This window comes from Balaenoptera physalus (assembly GCF_965194825.1).
Source record: "Balaenoptera physalus genome assembly, chromosome: 4".
Taxonomy (NCBI): domain Eukaryota; kingdom Metazoa; phylum Chordata; class Mammalia; order Artiodactyla; family Balaenopteridae; genus Balaenoptera; species Balaenoptera physalus.
The window spans coordinates 146381310-146397848 of record NC_138891.1 but is presented as its reverse complement, the minus strand read 5'-3'; the positions used below and the strand labels follow the sequence as shown (position 1 = coordinate 146397848).

Below are 16539 nucleotides of genomic sequence, written 5' to 3'. Positions count from 1 at the left end.
GGATCTCTGGACCCTGTTCCTACATGAATCTGGGCTACAGTTTTCTTTCTGTGGGTTGTCTTTGCAGGGATTTGATATCAGAGTTGTGACAATTTATAACCTTAATAGTCAAGCATCTTTTAAGTTTTTCAGTGTTCCAACCTCATTTATATGATGTAGGGATTGTTTGGGAACTTGAAAGAACTCACTCACCAACCAATCACCCAGGCCTGCAGCCCTTTGCAGCATAATTATTCTGTAACTTCTAGGTTTTTCTTTTTTGCTTATTGGTCCATTTAGGTTTTCTACTTCTGAGTCATTTAAAATAATTTCCCAGATGATCTCTCCTTATATTAAAATTTCCAATTAATATTCAATTGTACATAATATCAATACTTTTATAATTTAAACATTATCTTCCTAGTCATTCTTATATCACTTTTCTTATTTCCAATTTTATTCCTTTATGTTTTCTGTTTCTCTAAAGTAGCTTTCCACAGTTTCACTATCTTAATGGACTTTCCATGGAGCTGTGTCGAGTTTATTTCTGCTGCCATTTTTATTATTTTCTAACTTTTTCTTTCTTCAAGAGTTCATTCCCATATGAATGTTTAATTTTTTGGTGATGTTTTAGAAGTAATTAAAGGATTTAAGTTACTAATTTCACTCTAAATACAGTTTTTTGTTTTATAAAGCATTTTTTTAAAATTTATTTTTTGGCTGTGTTGGGTCTTTGTTGCTGCACGCAGGCTTTCTCTAGTTGTGGTGAGCGGGGGCTACTCTTCGTTGTGGTGCACGGGCTGCTCATTGCATGGCTTCTCTTGTTGCAGAGCATGGGATCTAGGCACGTGGGCTTCAGTAGTTGAGGCACATGGGCTCAGTAGTTGTGGCTCACAGGCTCTAGAGTGCAGGCCCAGTAGTTGTGGTGCACAGGCTTCCTTGCTCCGCAGCATGTGGGATCTTCCCGGACCAAAGCTTGAACCCATGTACCCTGCATTGGCAGCCGGATTCTTAACCACTGTGCCACCAGGGAGGTCCCTCTAAATACAGGGATTTAAAAAATTTTTTAATTTAATTTTATTTATTTTTTTATGCAGCAGGTTCTTATTAGTTATCCATTTTATACATATTAGTGTATATATGTCAATCCCAGTCTCCCAATTCACCACACCCGCCCACCACTTTCCCCCCTTGGTGTCCATACGTTTGTTCTCTACATCTGTGTCTCTATTTCTGCCCTGCAAACCGGTTCATCTGTACCATTGTTCTAGGCTCCACATATATGCATTATTATATGATATTTGTTTTTCTCTTTCTGACTTACATCACTCTGTATGAGAGTCTCTAGATCCATCCACGTCTCTACAAATGACCCAATTTCGTTCCTTTTTATGGCTGAGTAATATTCCGTTGTATATATGTACCACAACTTCTTTATCCATTCTTCTGTCGATGGGCATTTAGGTTGCTTCCATGACCTGGCTATTGTAAATAGTGCTGCAATGAACATTGGGGTGCATGTGTCTTTTTGAATTATGGTTTTCTCTGGGTATATGCCCAGTAGTGGGATTGCTGGGTCATATGGTAATTCTATTTTTGGTTTTTTTTTTTTTTTTAAAACATCTTTATTGAAGTATAATTGCTTCACAATGGTGTGTTAGTTTCTGCTTTATAACAAAGTGAATCAGCTACACATATACACACGTTCCCATATCTCCTCCCTCCCGCATCTCCCTTCCTCCCACCCTCCCCATCCCACCCCCCCAGGCGGTCACAAAGCACCGAGCTGATCTCCCTGTGCTATGCGGCTGCTTCCCACTAGCTATTTTACATTTGGTAGTGTATATATGTCCATGACACTCTCTCACCCTGTCACATCTCACCCCTCCCCCTCCCCATATCCTCAAGTCCATTCTTTAGTAGGTCTGTGTCTTTATTCCCATCTTGCCACTAGGTTCTTCATGACCTTTTTTTTTTTCCCTTAGATTCCATATATATGTGTTAGCATACTGTATTTGTTTTTCTCTTTCTGACTTACTTCACTCTGTATGACAGACTCTAACTCCATCCACCTCATTACAAATACCTCCATTTCATTTCTTTTTATGGCTGAGTAATATTCCATTGTATATATGTGCCACATCTTCTTTATCCATTCATCCGATAATGGACACTTAGGTTGCTTCCATGTCTTGGCTATTGTAAATAGAGCTGCAATGAACATTTTGGTACGTGACTCTTTTTGAATTATGGTTTTCTCAGGGTATATGCCCAGTAGTGGGATTGCTGAGTCGTATGGTACTTCTATTTTTAGTTTTTTAAGGAACCTCCATACTGTTCTCCATAGTGGCTGTATCAATTTACATTCCCACCAACAGTGCAAGAGGGTTCCCTTTTCTCCACACCCTCTCCAGCATTTGTTGTTTGTAGATTTTCTGATGATGCCCATTCTGACTGGTGTGAGGTGATACCTCATTGTAGTTTTGATTTGCATTTCTCTAATAATTAGTGATGTTGAGCAGCTTTTCATGTGCTTCTTGGCCATCTGTATGTCTTCTTTGGAGAAATGTCTATTTAGGTCTTCTGCCCATTTTTTGATTGGGTTGTTTGTTTTTTTAGTATTGAGCTGCATGAGCTGTTTATATATTTTGGAGATTAATCCTTTGCCCATTGATTTGTTTGCAAATATTTTCTCCCATTCTGAGGGTTGTCTTTTCATCCTGTTTGTAGTTTCCTTTGCTTTGCAAAAGCTCTTAAGTTTCATTAGGTCCCATTTGTTTATTTTTGGTTTCATTTCCATTACTCTAGGAGGTGGATCAAAAAAGATCTTGCTGTGATTTATGGCAAAGAGTGTTCTTCCTATGTTTTCCTCTAAGAGTTTTATAGTGTCCGGTCTTACATTTAGGTCTCTAATCCATTTTGAGTTTATTTTTGTGTATGGTGTTAGGGAGTGTTCTAATTTCATTCTTTTACATGTAGCTGTCCAGTTTTCCCAGCATCACTTATTGAAGAGACTGTCTTTTCTCCATTGTATATCCTTGCCTCCTTCGTCATAGATTAGTTGACCATAGGTGCGTGGATTTATCTCTGGGCTTTCTATCCTTTTCCATTGACCTATATTTCTGTTTTTGTGCCAGTACCATATTGTCTTGATTACTGTAACTTTGTAGTATAGTCTGAAGTCAGGGAGTCTGATTCCTCCCGCTCCGTTTTTTTCCCCTCAAGATTGCTTTGGCTATTCAGGGTCTTTTGTGTCTCCCTACAAATTTTAAGACTTTTTGTTCTAGTTCTGTAAAAATGCCATTGGTAATTTTATAGGGATTGCATTGAATCTGTAGATTGCTTTGGGTAGTATAGTCATTTTCACAGTGTTGATTCTTCCTATCCAAGAACATGGTATATCTCTCCATCTGTTGGTATCATCTTTAATTTCTTTCATCAGTGTCTTATAGTTTTCTGCATACAGGTCTTTTGTCTCCCTTGGTAGGTTTATTCCTAGGTATTTTATTCTTTTTGTTGCAATGGTAAATGGGAGTGTTTCCTTAATTTCTCTTTCAGATTTTTCATCATCAGTGTATAGGAATGCAAGAGATTTCTGTGCATTAATTTTGTATCCTGCAACTCTACCAAATTCATTGATTAGCTCTAGTAGTTTTCTGGTGGCATCTTTAGGATTCTCTATGTATAGTATCATGTCATCTGGAAACAGTGACAGTTTTACTTCTTCTTTTCCAATTTGTATTCCTTTTATTTCTTTTTCTTCTCTGATTGCCGTGGCTAGGACTTCCAAAACTATGTTGAATAATAGTGGTGAGAATGGACATCCTTGTCTTGTTCCTGATCTTAGAGGAAATGCTTTCAGTTTTTCACCATTGAGAATGATGTTTGCTGTGGGTTTGTCGTATATGGCCTTTATTATGTTGAGGAAGGTTCCCTCTATGCCCATTTTCTGGAGAGTTTTTATCATAAATGAGTGTTGAATTTTGTCAAAAGCTTTTTTTGCATCTATTGAGATGATCATATGGTTTTTATTCTTCAGTTTGTTAATATGGTGTATCACATTGATTGATTTGCATATGTTGAAGAATCCTTGCATCCCTGGGATAAATCCCACTTGATCATGGTGTATGATCCTTTTACTGTATTGTTGGATTCTTTTTGCTAGTATTTTGTTGAGGATTTTTGCATCTATATTCATCAGTGATATTGGTCTGTAATTTTCTTTTTTTGTAATATCTTTGTCTGGTTTTGGTATCAGGGTGATGGTGGCCTCATAGAATGAGTTTGGGAGTGTTCCTTCCTCTACAATTTTTTGGAAGAGTTTGAGAAGGATTGGTGTTAGCTCTTCTCTAAGTGTTTGATAGAATTCACCTGTGAAGCCATCTGGTCCTGGGCTTTTGATTGTTGGAAGATTTTTAATCACAGTTTCAATTTCATTACTTGTGATTGGTCTGTTCATATTTTCTGTTTCTTCCTGGTTCAGTCTTGGAAAGTTATACCTTTCTAGGAATTTGTTCATTTCTTCCAGGTTGTCCATTTTATTGGCATAGAGTTGCTTGTAGTAGTCTCTTAGGATGCTTTGTATTTCTGCGGTGTCTGTTGTAACTTCTCCTTTTTCATTTCTAATTTTATTGATTTGAGTCCTCTCCCTCTTTTTCTTGATGAGTTCGGCTAATGGTTTATCAATTTTGTTTATCTTCTCAAAGAACCAGCTTTTAGTTTTATTGATCTTTGCTATTGTTTTCTTTGTTCCTATTTCATTTATTTCTACTCTGATCTTTATGATTTCTTTCCTTCTGCAAACTTTGGGTTTTGTTTGTTCTTCTTTCTCTAGTTCCTTTCGGTGTAAGGTTAGATTGTTTATTTGAGATTTTTCTTGTTTCTTGAGGTAGGCTTGTATAGCTATAAACTTCCCTCTTAGAACTGCTTTTGCTGCATCCCATAGGTTTTGGATTGTCGTGTTTTTGTTGTAATTTGTCTCTAGGTATTTTTTGATTTCTTCAGCGCTCTCTTGGCTCTTTAGTAACGTATTGTTTAGCCTCCATGTGTTTGTTTTTTGTACGTTTTTTCCCCAGTAATTGATTTCTAATCTCATAGCACTGTGGTCAGAAAAGATGCTTGATATGATTTCAATTTTCTTAAATTTACTGAGGCTTGATTTGTGACCCAAGATGTGATCTATCCAGGAGAATGTTCCATGTGCACTTGAGAAGAAAGTGTAATCTGCTGTTTTTGGATGGAATGTGCTATAAATATCAATTAAATCTATCTGGTCTATTGTGTCATTTAATGCGTGTGTTTCCTTATTAATTTTCTGTTTGGATGATCTGTCCATTGGTGTAAGTGAGGTGTTAAAGTCCCCCACTATTATTGTGTTACTGTCGATTTCCTCTTTTATAGCTGTTAGCAGTTGCCTTATGTATTGAGGTGCTCCTATGTTGGGTGCATATATATTTATAATTGTTATATCTTCTTCTTGGATTGATCCCTTGATCATTATGTAGTGTCCTTCCTTGTCTCTTGTAATATTCTTTATTTTAAAGTCTATTTTATCTGATACGAGTATTGCTACTCCAGCTTTCTTTTAATTTCCATTTGCATGGAATATCTTTTTCCATCCCCTCACTTTTCAGTCTGTATGTGTCCCTAGGTCTGAAGTGCGTCTCTTATAGACAGCATATAGATGGGTCTTGTTTTTGTATCCATTCAGCAAGCCTGTGTCTTTTGGTTGGAGCATTTAATCCATTCACGTTTAAGGTAATTATCAATATGTATGTTCCTATGACCATTTTCTGAATTGTTTTGGGTTTGTTTTTGTAGGTTCTTTTCTTCTCTTGTGTTTCCCTCTTAGGGAAGTTCCTTTGGCATTTGTTGTAGAGCTGGTTTGGTGGTTCTGAATTCTCTTAACTTTTGCTTGTCTGTAAAGCTTTTGATTTCTCCATCGAGTCTGAATGAGATCCTTGCCGGGTATAGTAATCTTGGTTGTAGGTTCTTCCCTTTCACCACTTTAAATATATCATGCCACTCACTTCTGGCTTGTAGAGTTTCTGCTGAGAAATCAGCTGTTAACCTTATGGGAGTTCCCTTGTATGTTATTTGTCGTTTTTCCCTTGTTGCTTTCAATAATTTGTCTTTAATTTTTGTCAGTTTGATTACTATGTGTCTTGGAGTGTTTCTCCTTGGGTTTATCCTGCCTGGGACTCTGCGCTTCCTGGACTTGGGTGGCTATTTCCTTTCCCATGTTAGGGAAGTTTTCAACTATAATGTCTTCAAATATTTTCTCAGGTCCTTTCTCTCTCTCTTCTCCTTCTGGGACCCCTATAATGTGAATGTGGTGCATTTAATGTTGTCCCAGATATCTCTTAGGCTGTCTTCATTTCTTTTCATTCTTTTTTCTTTATTCTGTTCTGCAGCAGTGAATTCCACCATTCTGTCTTCCAGGTCACTTATCTGTTCTTCTGCCTCAGTTATTCTGCTATTGATTCCTTCTAGTGTATTTTTCATTTCAGTTATTGTATTACCCATCTCTGTTTGTTTTTTCTTTAATTCTTCTAGGTGTTTGTTCTTTAATTCTTCTAGGTCTTTGTTAAACATTTCTTGCATCTTCTCGATCTTTGCCTCCATTCTTTTTCCGAGGTCCTGGATCATCTTCACTATCATTATTCTGAATTCTTTTTCTGGATGATTTCCTGTCTCCACTTCATTTAATTGTTTTTCTAGGGTTTTATCTTGTTCCTTCATCTGGTACATAGCCCTCTGCCTTTTCATCTTGTCTATCTTTCTGTGAATGTGGTTTTTGTTCCACAGGCTGCAGGATTGTAGTTCTTCTTGCTTCTGCTGTCTGCCCTCTCCTGAGGAGAATTTAGATGATTACTTTTATCCACCAGTTCATTTTCAGACTTGCTCAGTTTGTAATGCTCTTAAAACATCCAGGTTCAGACGTAGAGTCAGCAACATCAGAAACTCAGATGATAGATCTTGACTGATGTAGAAGAAAATGGATCAATAGTCAATCTAATGATATCAAGGGACCACTGCTGATCGAAAACCCTGTCTTCAAACTGAGAGCAGAGTTCTTCCCGTTACATGTTAAATCCTCTCTGAAATTCTGCTAGTGTTGGAGGGTCTCCTGCAGAGGCGGGGGTGGCTGTGTCTCACTGTGAGGACAAGGACACTGGCAGCAGAAGTTCTGGGAAGTACTCTTTGGCGTGAGCCCTCCCAGAGTCCGCCTAAACACAGTTTTAAATGTACTGATGTCGTAATATATATAGTGTTCTGATTTTCATTATTTTTCAATAATCATTATTTTCCTATTTTTATTTCCTCCTTGATCTGATCATTACTTAAGAGAATGCTTTTAATTCTGAGGAGATGGAGTTTTCTATTGACTTTAATTTTTCATTTACAGTTTTATTGTAATGTGACCTGAAAATTTGGACTTCACTGAGGATTAAATAAATTTTTTTTTTTAACGATTAACACAACTTTATTAAGCCTTGGGAGTAACAGAAGGGAATTTCAATTCACTAAATAGAAACTAAATGAAAAGTGCAAACCCACCTGGCCACACAACAATCCCTTTAAAACTGGGTCATAAATGTGGCTCTTCCCCAAGTCCATGAGGTGAGTTTTTCCAGCCCCTGACCACTGCTGGAACAGCCCACCTCCCCTCAGAATATTTGTGTCCTGAGCACAGGGCTCCAGGCTCCTCTGGGGCTGAGCCAGAGGAAGAATCCAGCTCTGGGGACCCTTGATGCCTCAGCCTTGTAAAGTTCCTGAGGTGTGTCCCGTTGACAGTTTGTGGGCTGTGTGTTTGGCAGGGGATGCACATCGAGGGACGCTGATCACGGCTTTGCTTTTACAAGGAAACTTGGAAACAGCGCCACATGCATCCGTGGGATGATGGATAAAAAAATCTGTGTCTGTCTGTGTGCAAGTGTGTGTGCACGTGTGCCGGGAAATGGTTAAATGAACCAGTGAGCTACCAAATGACTCAGTCAATGTGGATAAATCTCAGAAAAAGATAAGTTTCAGAATAAAACGTGTCAGATGATACCATTTATGTAAAATTTAAGAAGCACAGAAAAGTCACTGTCATAGTGTGTGGATGCACAGGTGGGAGGAGGCGTCAGAGGCACCCACGCTCACTGTGCCCATGAACCCGAGGCTGCTAGTGTCCTTGGGCTCTGGCGCCCATAGCTGTTTCACCCACGTGTCCGTCACCTGCTCCAAAGCGGAAATGGGAGCAGATGTCAGAGCCGGGGCAGGGTGAGTGCGTGTTCTTAAAGTGGTCTCTACACTTCTCGGGATGTTTCGGGAACCTCAGCCTGACGTCTCCTTCCTCTCCTCCCTGCCCCAGTTCCAGATTTTGGAAGGTTCAACAGTGGCCCTGATGCGCCCTCCCAGCTGCAGGCGTCCTCCCTGGAAGACCTGCTGTGCTCACACGCCCCCCTTTCCAGCGAGGACGATGCCTCCCCAGGCTGTGCGACCTCCTCCTCGGCGCCCTTCAAGGCTTTCCTCAGCTCCCCGGAGCTGTCTGCACCCCACAGCTCTGACTGGAAGCTGTCCCCGCTCCTGAGTCCCTTGCAGGACCCGCTGGCGGACAAGACCCTGCTGGAGCCCAGGGAGGTGGGCCGGCCCAAGAAGGTGTGCTTCTTGGAGAGCAGCCTGCCCTCCGGGGACAGGACCAGGAGGAGCTACTACCTTAACGGTACAGCGGGCGAGGGGTGGGTGAGGGGTGGGAGGCTGCTGCTGGGGCGCGTGGTCCGGGCTCTGTGCTGCTGCATTTATCTGTGTCAGTATTGATTCCAATACGCACTGTCTCAATTACTGTAGCGTTATAATAAGACTGTAAATTAGATAGTATAAGTTCTTCAACTTTGTTCCTTTTGTCAAAGTTGTTCTGGCTATTCTAGGTTCTTCCGTATGAATTTTAGAATCAACTTGCCCATTTCTACAAAAAAACCTTGCTGGCATTTTGATTGGAATTGTCCTGGACCTCCAGGTCACTTTTCAGAGAAATGGCATTGTAACAATATTGAATCTTCAGATGTGTGAACACTGTACTAGCGTATCTTGTTTTATTGCACTTTGCTTTATGTGTGCTTCACAGGTATGGCATTTTTTACAAATTGAAGGTTTGTGGCAGCCCTATGTGGAGCAAGTCTATTGGTACCATTTTTCCAACAGCATTTGCTCACTTAATGTCTGTGTGTCACGTTTTGGTAATTCTTGCAATATTTCATACTTTTCCATTATTATTATCTTTGTTGTGGTGATCTTTGATGTTACTATTATAACTGTTTTGGGACACCAAGGACTATGCGCATACAAGACGGCAAACTTAATGCATATACGTTGTGGGCGTTCTGACTGCTCCACCTACCAGCCCTCCCCTGCCTCTCTCCCTCTCCTCAGGCCTCCCTATTCCCTGAGACAAAACAATATTGAAATTAGGCCAATTAATAACCTAAGTGTTCAAGTGAAAGGAAGAGTCACATGTCTCTCACTTTAAACCACAAGCTAGAAATGATGAAGCTGAGTGAGGAAGGCAGGTCAAAAGCCGAGATGGGCTAAAGCTGGGTCTCTTGTACCAAACAGTTAGCCAAGCTGTGAAGGCAAAGGAAAGTTCTGGAGGAAATTAAAGTGCTACAGTGATCACACGAATGATAAGAAAGTGAAACAGCTTTATTGCTGATACGGAGAAAGTTTCAGTGGTCTGGATAGAAGATCAAACCAGCCACAACATTCCCTTCAGTCAAAGCCTAATCCGGAGCAAGGCCCTAACTCTCCCCAACTCTGTGGAGGCTGAGAGAGGTGAGGAAGCTGCAAAGAGAAGTTTGAAGTTAGCAGAGGGTGGTCCGTGAGGTTTAAGGAAAGAAGCCATCTCCGTGACATAAAAGTGCCAGGTGAAGCAGCAAGTGCTGATGTAGAAGCTGCAGCCAGCTGTCCAGAAGATCCAGGTAAGATAACTCATGAAGGTGGCTACACTAAACAACCGATTTTCAATGTAGACGAAGCAGTCTTCTGTTGGAAGAAGATTCTATCTAGGACTTTGCAGTTAGAGAGGAGAAGTCACTGCCTGGCTTCAAAGCTTCAAAGGACAGGCTGACTTTCTTGTTAGGGGCTAATGCAGCTGGTGACTTGAAGCTGAAGCCAATGCTCATTTATCATCTGAAAATCCTAAGGCCCTTAAGAATTGTGCATTTATCATCTGAAAATCCTAAGGCCCTTAAGAATTATGCATTTATCATCTGAAAATCCTAAGAGCACTCTGCCTGTGCTCTATAAATGGACAACAAAGCCTGGATAACAGCCCATATGTTTGCAACATGGTTTACTGACTACTTTAAGCCCCCTACTGAGACCTACGGCTCAGAAAAAAGGATTCCTTTCAAAATATTACTGCTCATCGACAATGCACCTGGTCACCCTGGAGCTCTGATGGAGATGGACAATGAGATAAAGGTTGTTTTCATGTCGGCTAACACAACATCCATCCTGCAGCCCATGGATCAAGGAGTCATTTTGACCTTCAGGTCTTATTATTGAAGAAATACATTTCGTAAGGTTATAGCCGCCACAGACAGTGATTCCTCTGATGGATCAGGGCAAAGTCAATTGAAACCTTCTGGAAAGGATTCATCATTCTAGATACCATTAAGAACATTCATGATTCACGGGAAGAGGTCAACATATCAACATTAACAGGAGTTTGGAAGAAGTTGGTACCCTCATGGATGACTTTGAGAGGGTCAAGACCTCAGTGTGGGGCTTTCCTGGTGGCGCAGTGGTTAAGAATCCGCCTGCCAATGCAGGGGATACGGTTTCGAGCCCTGGTCCTGGAAGATCCCACATGCTGTGGAGCAACTAAGACCGTGCGCCTCAACTACTGAGCCCGCACACCACAACTACTGAAGCCTGCACGCCTAGAGCCCGTGCTCCGCAATAAAAGAAGCCACCACAATGAGAAGCCCTCGCACCGCAACAGAGAGTAGCTCCTGCTCACCGCAACTAGAGAAAGCCTGCGTGCAGCAGCGAAGACCCAATGCAGCCAAAAACAAAACAAAACCCTAATATTCGATTATTTAAAAAAAAAAAAAAGAACTTAGTGGGGGAAATAACTGCAGATGTGGTGGAAACTGCAGGAGAACTAGAATCAGAAATGGAGCCTGAGGTGTGACTGACTTGCTGCAATCTCAGGATAAAGCCTTCATAGATGAGGAGCTGCTTTTTATGGATGAGCTAAGAAAGTGGTTTCTTGAAATGGAATCTACTCCTGGTGAAGATGCTGTAAAGATTGTTGAAATGACAACAAAGGATTTAGAACATTACATAAACTTAGTCAATAAAGTAGCGGCAGGGTTTGAGAGGATTAACTTTAATTTTGAAAGAAGTTCTATCGTTGGTGAAATGCTATGAAACAGCATTGCATGCTACGGAGGAATTATTCTTGAAATGAGGAGTCAGTCAATGTGGCGAACTTCATTGTTACCTTTTTAAAGAAATTGCCACACCAACCCCAGCCTTCAGCAAGCACCACCCTGATCAGTCAGCAGCCATCAGCACTGAGGCAGGGGCCCTCCACCAGCAAAGAGGTTGTGACACACTAAGGCTCAAATGATGGTGAGCATTTTTTAGCAATAAAGTATTTTAAAATTAAGGTATGTACATTGTTTTTTTTGGACATAATGTTATCACACACTATAGACTACAGTATAGTGTAAACCTAATTTTATGTGCACTGAAAAACCATAAATATTCATGTGACTTGCTTTAGTGTGATATTTTGCTTTATTGTGGTGGTCTGGAACTGAATCAGCAATATATCCAAGGTATGCCTGTATATCTCTCCATTTATTTAGTTCTTTAAAAATATCACTCAGCAATATTTTACAGTTTTCTGTGTACAGATCTTGCACATTTTTGTTGAATTTATCCCTTAGTATTTCATGTTTTTGATGCTGAAAAATAAATAGTATTGTTTTTGTCAATATGAATTTCTGATTATTTGTTTCTAGTATATAGTAACACAATTGGTTTTGTATATTGACCCCATTTGTCAACTTGACTGGGCCATTAGGTGCCCAGATATTTGGTCAAATATTATTCTGGGTATTTCTGTGAGGATGTTTTTGGATGAGTTTAATATTTAAATCAATAGACTGAGTAAATCAGATTGACTTCCTTAATGTGGGTGGGCCTCATCCAATCAATTGAAGGCCTGAATAGAAATGGTGACAGTGGGCATTCTTGTCTTTTTTGGATTTAGGGGGAAAGCATTCAGTCTGTCACCATTAAGTATGATGTTAGCTGAGTTTTGTAGATGCCCTCCATCAGGTTGAGGAAGTTCCCTTTAATTCCTTGTTTGCTGAGAGTTATCCTGGATGGATTTTGGAATTTGTTGAATGCTTTTTCTGCACCTATTGAGATGAGCATTTGGTTTTCATTTGTAGTTTGTTAATATGGTAAATAACATTGATTGATTTTTGAATTATAAACCAACCTTGCATTACTGAGATAAACCTCACTTGGTCATGATGTATTTATACTTTTTTGTATTGTTTGATTCAATTTACTAAATTTTTGTTAAGAATTTTTGCAGTCTGTGAGGGATATTGGTCTATAGTTTTCTTATAATGTCATTTTTTGACTTTGATATTGAGTTAATGTCAGCCTCCGTGAATGAGGAAGAAAGTGTTCCATTCTCTTTAATTATCTAGATGAGTTTGTGTAGAATTGGCATTATGTATTCCTTAGGTGTCTGGTAAAATTCACCACTGAAACCATCTGAGCGTTGAATTTTCTTTGTAGGAACATTCTCTCCCCACCCCAACAAATTCAATTTCCTTAGTTGATATAAGGCTGTTCAAATTTTTTTTTATTTCTTCTTGAGTGAGCTTTGGTAGTTCACTCACAAAAAAAGATACAAAAGTGAGCTTTTGTATCTTTTAAGGAATTGGTTCATTTCATCCAAGTTGTTAAATTTATTGGCATAAAGGTGTTGTTAATATTACATTATTATCCTTTTAATGTCTGTAAAATCTGTGGTGATGCCATCTCTCATTTCTGATAGTGGTAATTTTTGTCTTCTTTCTCGTTTTCTGTAATAAGTCTGGGTAGAGGTTTATCAATCTTACTGACTTTTTTTCTTTGAGGAATAGGTTTTTGGCTGGATCTTGGAAGACCCAAGTTGGCTAGACATGATTTCTAGATCCTCTCAGGTGTAGCTCGTTTCTTCTGCCTAATTTATACTTTAGGGAGAGAGGGAAGCAGGGAGAAGGACTGATTCCTGATGAGATAAATGTATTAATACAGAAGGGGGAGTTTGCACCCTGCTCCTCCATGGGCCCCATTTTCCCTAACATGTTTCTGTGCAGTGTATCTGGTTCTCAGCTTTAATTCCTGGGTACCTTCTGCAGCACTGCTAAGTGATTAAGGAAGGAGAACACTGAAAACTACAAAACATGGTTGAAAGAAATTAAAGAAGACCTAAATAAATGGAAGAAATCTTGCGGTCATGGCTTAAAAGACTTAATATTATCAAGATGGCAAAACCTCCCAAATTGATCTACAAATCTCAATGCAATCCTTATCAAAATCCCACCTGGCTCCTTTGCAGAAATTGCCATGCTGATCCTAAAATTTGTATGGAAATGCATGGGACTCAGAATCGGCAAAGCAATCTTGAAAAAGGAGAATAAAATCGGAGGACTCACATTTCCCAATTTCAAAATTTACTATAAAGTTACAGTAATCAACAGCGTGGTACTTGTATAAGAACAGGCACACAAGTCAATGAAATAGAATAAGTCCAGAGATAAACCCATGCATTTACAGGTTTGATCTTTGACAAGGGTTCCAAGACAATTCAGTGGGGAGAGAAGAGTCTTTTCAACAAACGGTGCTGGGAAAGTGGATATCCACGTGCAAAATAATGAAGTTGGACTTCACACCATGTATGAAAATTAACTCAAAATAGATCAAAGACTTAAAAGACCTAAAACCATAAAACTCTTAGAAGAAAACATAGACATAACTCTTATGACCTTGGATTTGGCAATAGAGTCATAGCTGTGACACCAAAGGCATGAGCAACGAAAGAAAAAATAGATATATCAGACTTTATCAAAGGTAAACACTTCGGTGTTTCAAAGGAACATTTCAAGAAAGCGAAATGTCACCTCACGGAATGGGAGAAAATATGTGTAAATCATGTATCCGATGAGGGAGGGAACAGTATCCAGAATACATAAGAACACTTACAACTAACTCATCAGGAAAAGACAAACAATCCAATTAGAAACGGGCGAAGAATTTAAATAGACATTTCCCCGAAGAAGGCAGACAAATGGCCAATAAGCACCTGAAAATATGTCCAATATCCTCAGCCATCAGCGAAATGCAAATGAAAACCTCAGTGAGACACCACTTCACATCCACTAGGATGGTTATAATAAAAGAGACAGACAATGACCAGTGTTGGAGAGGGTGCGGAGGAACTGGAACCTACACACATCGCCACTCTGGAAAACAGTTTGGCAGTCCCTCAAAAAGTTAGACGTAGAGTCACCTCGTGTCCCAGCAATTCATTCCTAGGTATATCGCCGAAAGAACTGAAAACATTTGTCCACACAAAAACGTTTATATGAGCGTTCATAGCAGCATTATTCATATCAGCCAACGAGTGGAAACAGCCCAGTTGCCTGTCCGTGGGGGAGCGGATACACAGCACGTGCTGTATCCATGCGATGGAATGTTATTCACCATAAATAGGACTGAAGTTCTGACACACGTTACAACACGGACGTGCCATGAAAACATGCTGGCTGAATGAAGCCAGTCCCGAAAGACCACATATTGTGTGATTCCACTGATACGGAATGTCCAGAGTAGATAAATCCATAGGGACAGAAGTAGATGTGTGGTTGCAGCGTGAACTGTGAGTGACTGCTAATTGGGTACAGGGTTTTGTAGACTGTGGTGATGGTTATATGACTTGGTGAATGTACTAAAAGCCACTGGACTGAATATTTGAAAAGAGTGAATTTTATCATGTGAATTACGTCTCAATAAAAAGAGTTAAAAGTCATTGGGAAGCAGCGAGCCGCTCAACCTCAGTTCCTTTGTGTGTGAGTGGAGTCTGAGGCCCCTCGAAGGCTCATGGTGAGGATGAGCAAACTGCGGAAGGACCAGAGCTGCTCCTGGAGGAGGGAACGGACGCAGCCCGGCCTCAGCTGGGTTGGTTGCTGGCGGCCTCGAGGGCCCCTCTGAGGCGGTCCGAGCCCCTGTCACCAGGAACCTCCCCGTCACCACCGGTTTAACCCTGAGTCCAGAGCCTGTCCTGCCGCTCCGGCCGCAGCTGCCAGATTACTTTCTCGACACCCTCTGTGGCTCCCTGTCTCCACAGGGTCAGCCCAGCATTTCTCCTGGGCCCTCGGACACCTGGCTCTCTGCCGCCCCCAACCCTGTGACCTTGTGACCCCAGGGCCCTCACAGGGCTCTGGGTCTTGTGGCTCAGGGGAGGCCCTCTGCCCTGGGCATCCACACCCCCTCGGCCCGTCGGCCCACCCATCTGCCCGGCCCACATCCCCTGAGACCCGGACTGTTCTGAGTTCGGCCTCGTCCTCCCCGCTCAGCACCTGCACAGGCCCGGCCGAGGGAGCGGAAGGACGGATGTCCCCCCAGCCTCTCCTGGTGTCCGCAGAGGAGGAGGCTGCCAATACCTGGTCTCGATAAGCCCGTGCTGACTGGCGATCACGTTGCTGTGGAGAGTGACCGGGCGGGGTTCTGGGATGGGGGGCTGTGTGGACAGTCACAGGATGGGGCCGAGGGAAGCAGAACAGCTGCCTGCGGTCACAGGCAGGGTTGGTCCTGGAGCCCAGCGCTCATGCCCACACAGACAGCCCGCAGGAGCAGTTCAGCAACTCCCCGGGCCACTGAGCCCTGCCAGCATGGGTGGGGAGTCAGGCCGACCTCTCTGCGTGCTGGGGGTCCTGAGCCTTTGGTGGGCACAGGTGTCTGTGGGTAACAGGACCGGGGGGCCGGCTCTCCACGCGGAGTACCCAGCCCGTTTGTGCACTGCCCGCCCGGTGGACGGACCTGGCAGGGCTGCACCATCCAACACCCTTGGAAGGGGTTTGGATCACGGGCGGGTTTGAAGGTTGCAGGGCTTTAGGAAAAGCTTTAGAAACGGGCACGTTATTAAATGTCTCCCGTGGGGAAGCAAGGGCAGAGCGTGGAAGGCACAGGATCCTGTGCCGAGAGCCCGCGCCCCCCCAGCTGGTCATGTCCTGGTCAGTGAGGGCGCCCCGGGCGTTGTGAGGCAGGCCCTTTCTCACTCGGCCGTCTCTCAAGGTCAGGTGCACCTGGTGATAACAGTGGGCAGTGTGATCTTCAAAGATCACAGTGGTTTTGAAGGGTATTGATCGTATCACGGTTGTCAGGTGGAAGACTTGCTGACATCGGAGACTGCTGTGGGGAGGGGAGATTTGGAAGCAGGTTTTGGAGGGGAGGGTGGTTGATGTGCCGGGGTGACGGTGGGAAATAATTAAAATTAGA

At 41.9% G+C, this 16539-nt stretch overlaps 1 protein-coding gene across 3 annotated transcripts in view; it reads left to right on the top strand.

The window, feature by feature from the left end:
- The window catches only part of SPATC1L (spermatogenesis and centriole associated 1 like), a gene marked incomplete at its 5' end in the record, with an annotated part of 28452 nt that overhangs the window by 8596 nt on the left and 3317 nt on the right, over positions 1-16539 (top strand). For 2 of the 3 annotated variants that reach the window (XM_082459922.1, XM_082459924.1), the window contains one exon: positions 8339-8689. In XM_082459922.1, coding sequence (XP_082316048.1) covers positions 8339-8689 — 351 coding nt within the window. The remainder of the gene's footprint in view (positions 1-8338; positions 8690-16539) is intronic. The other variant, XM_082459923.1, reaches the window with a different exon arrangement.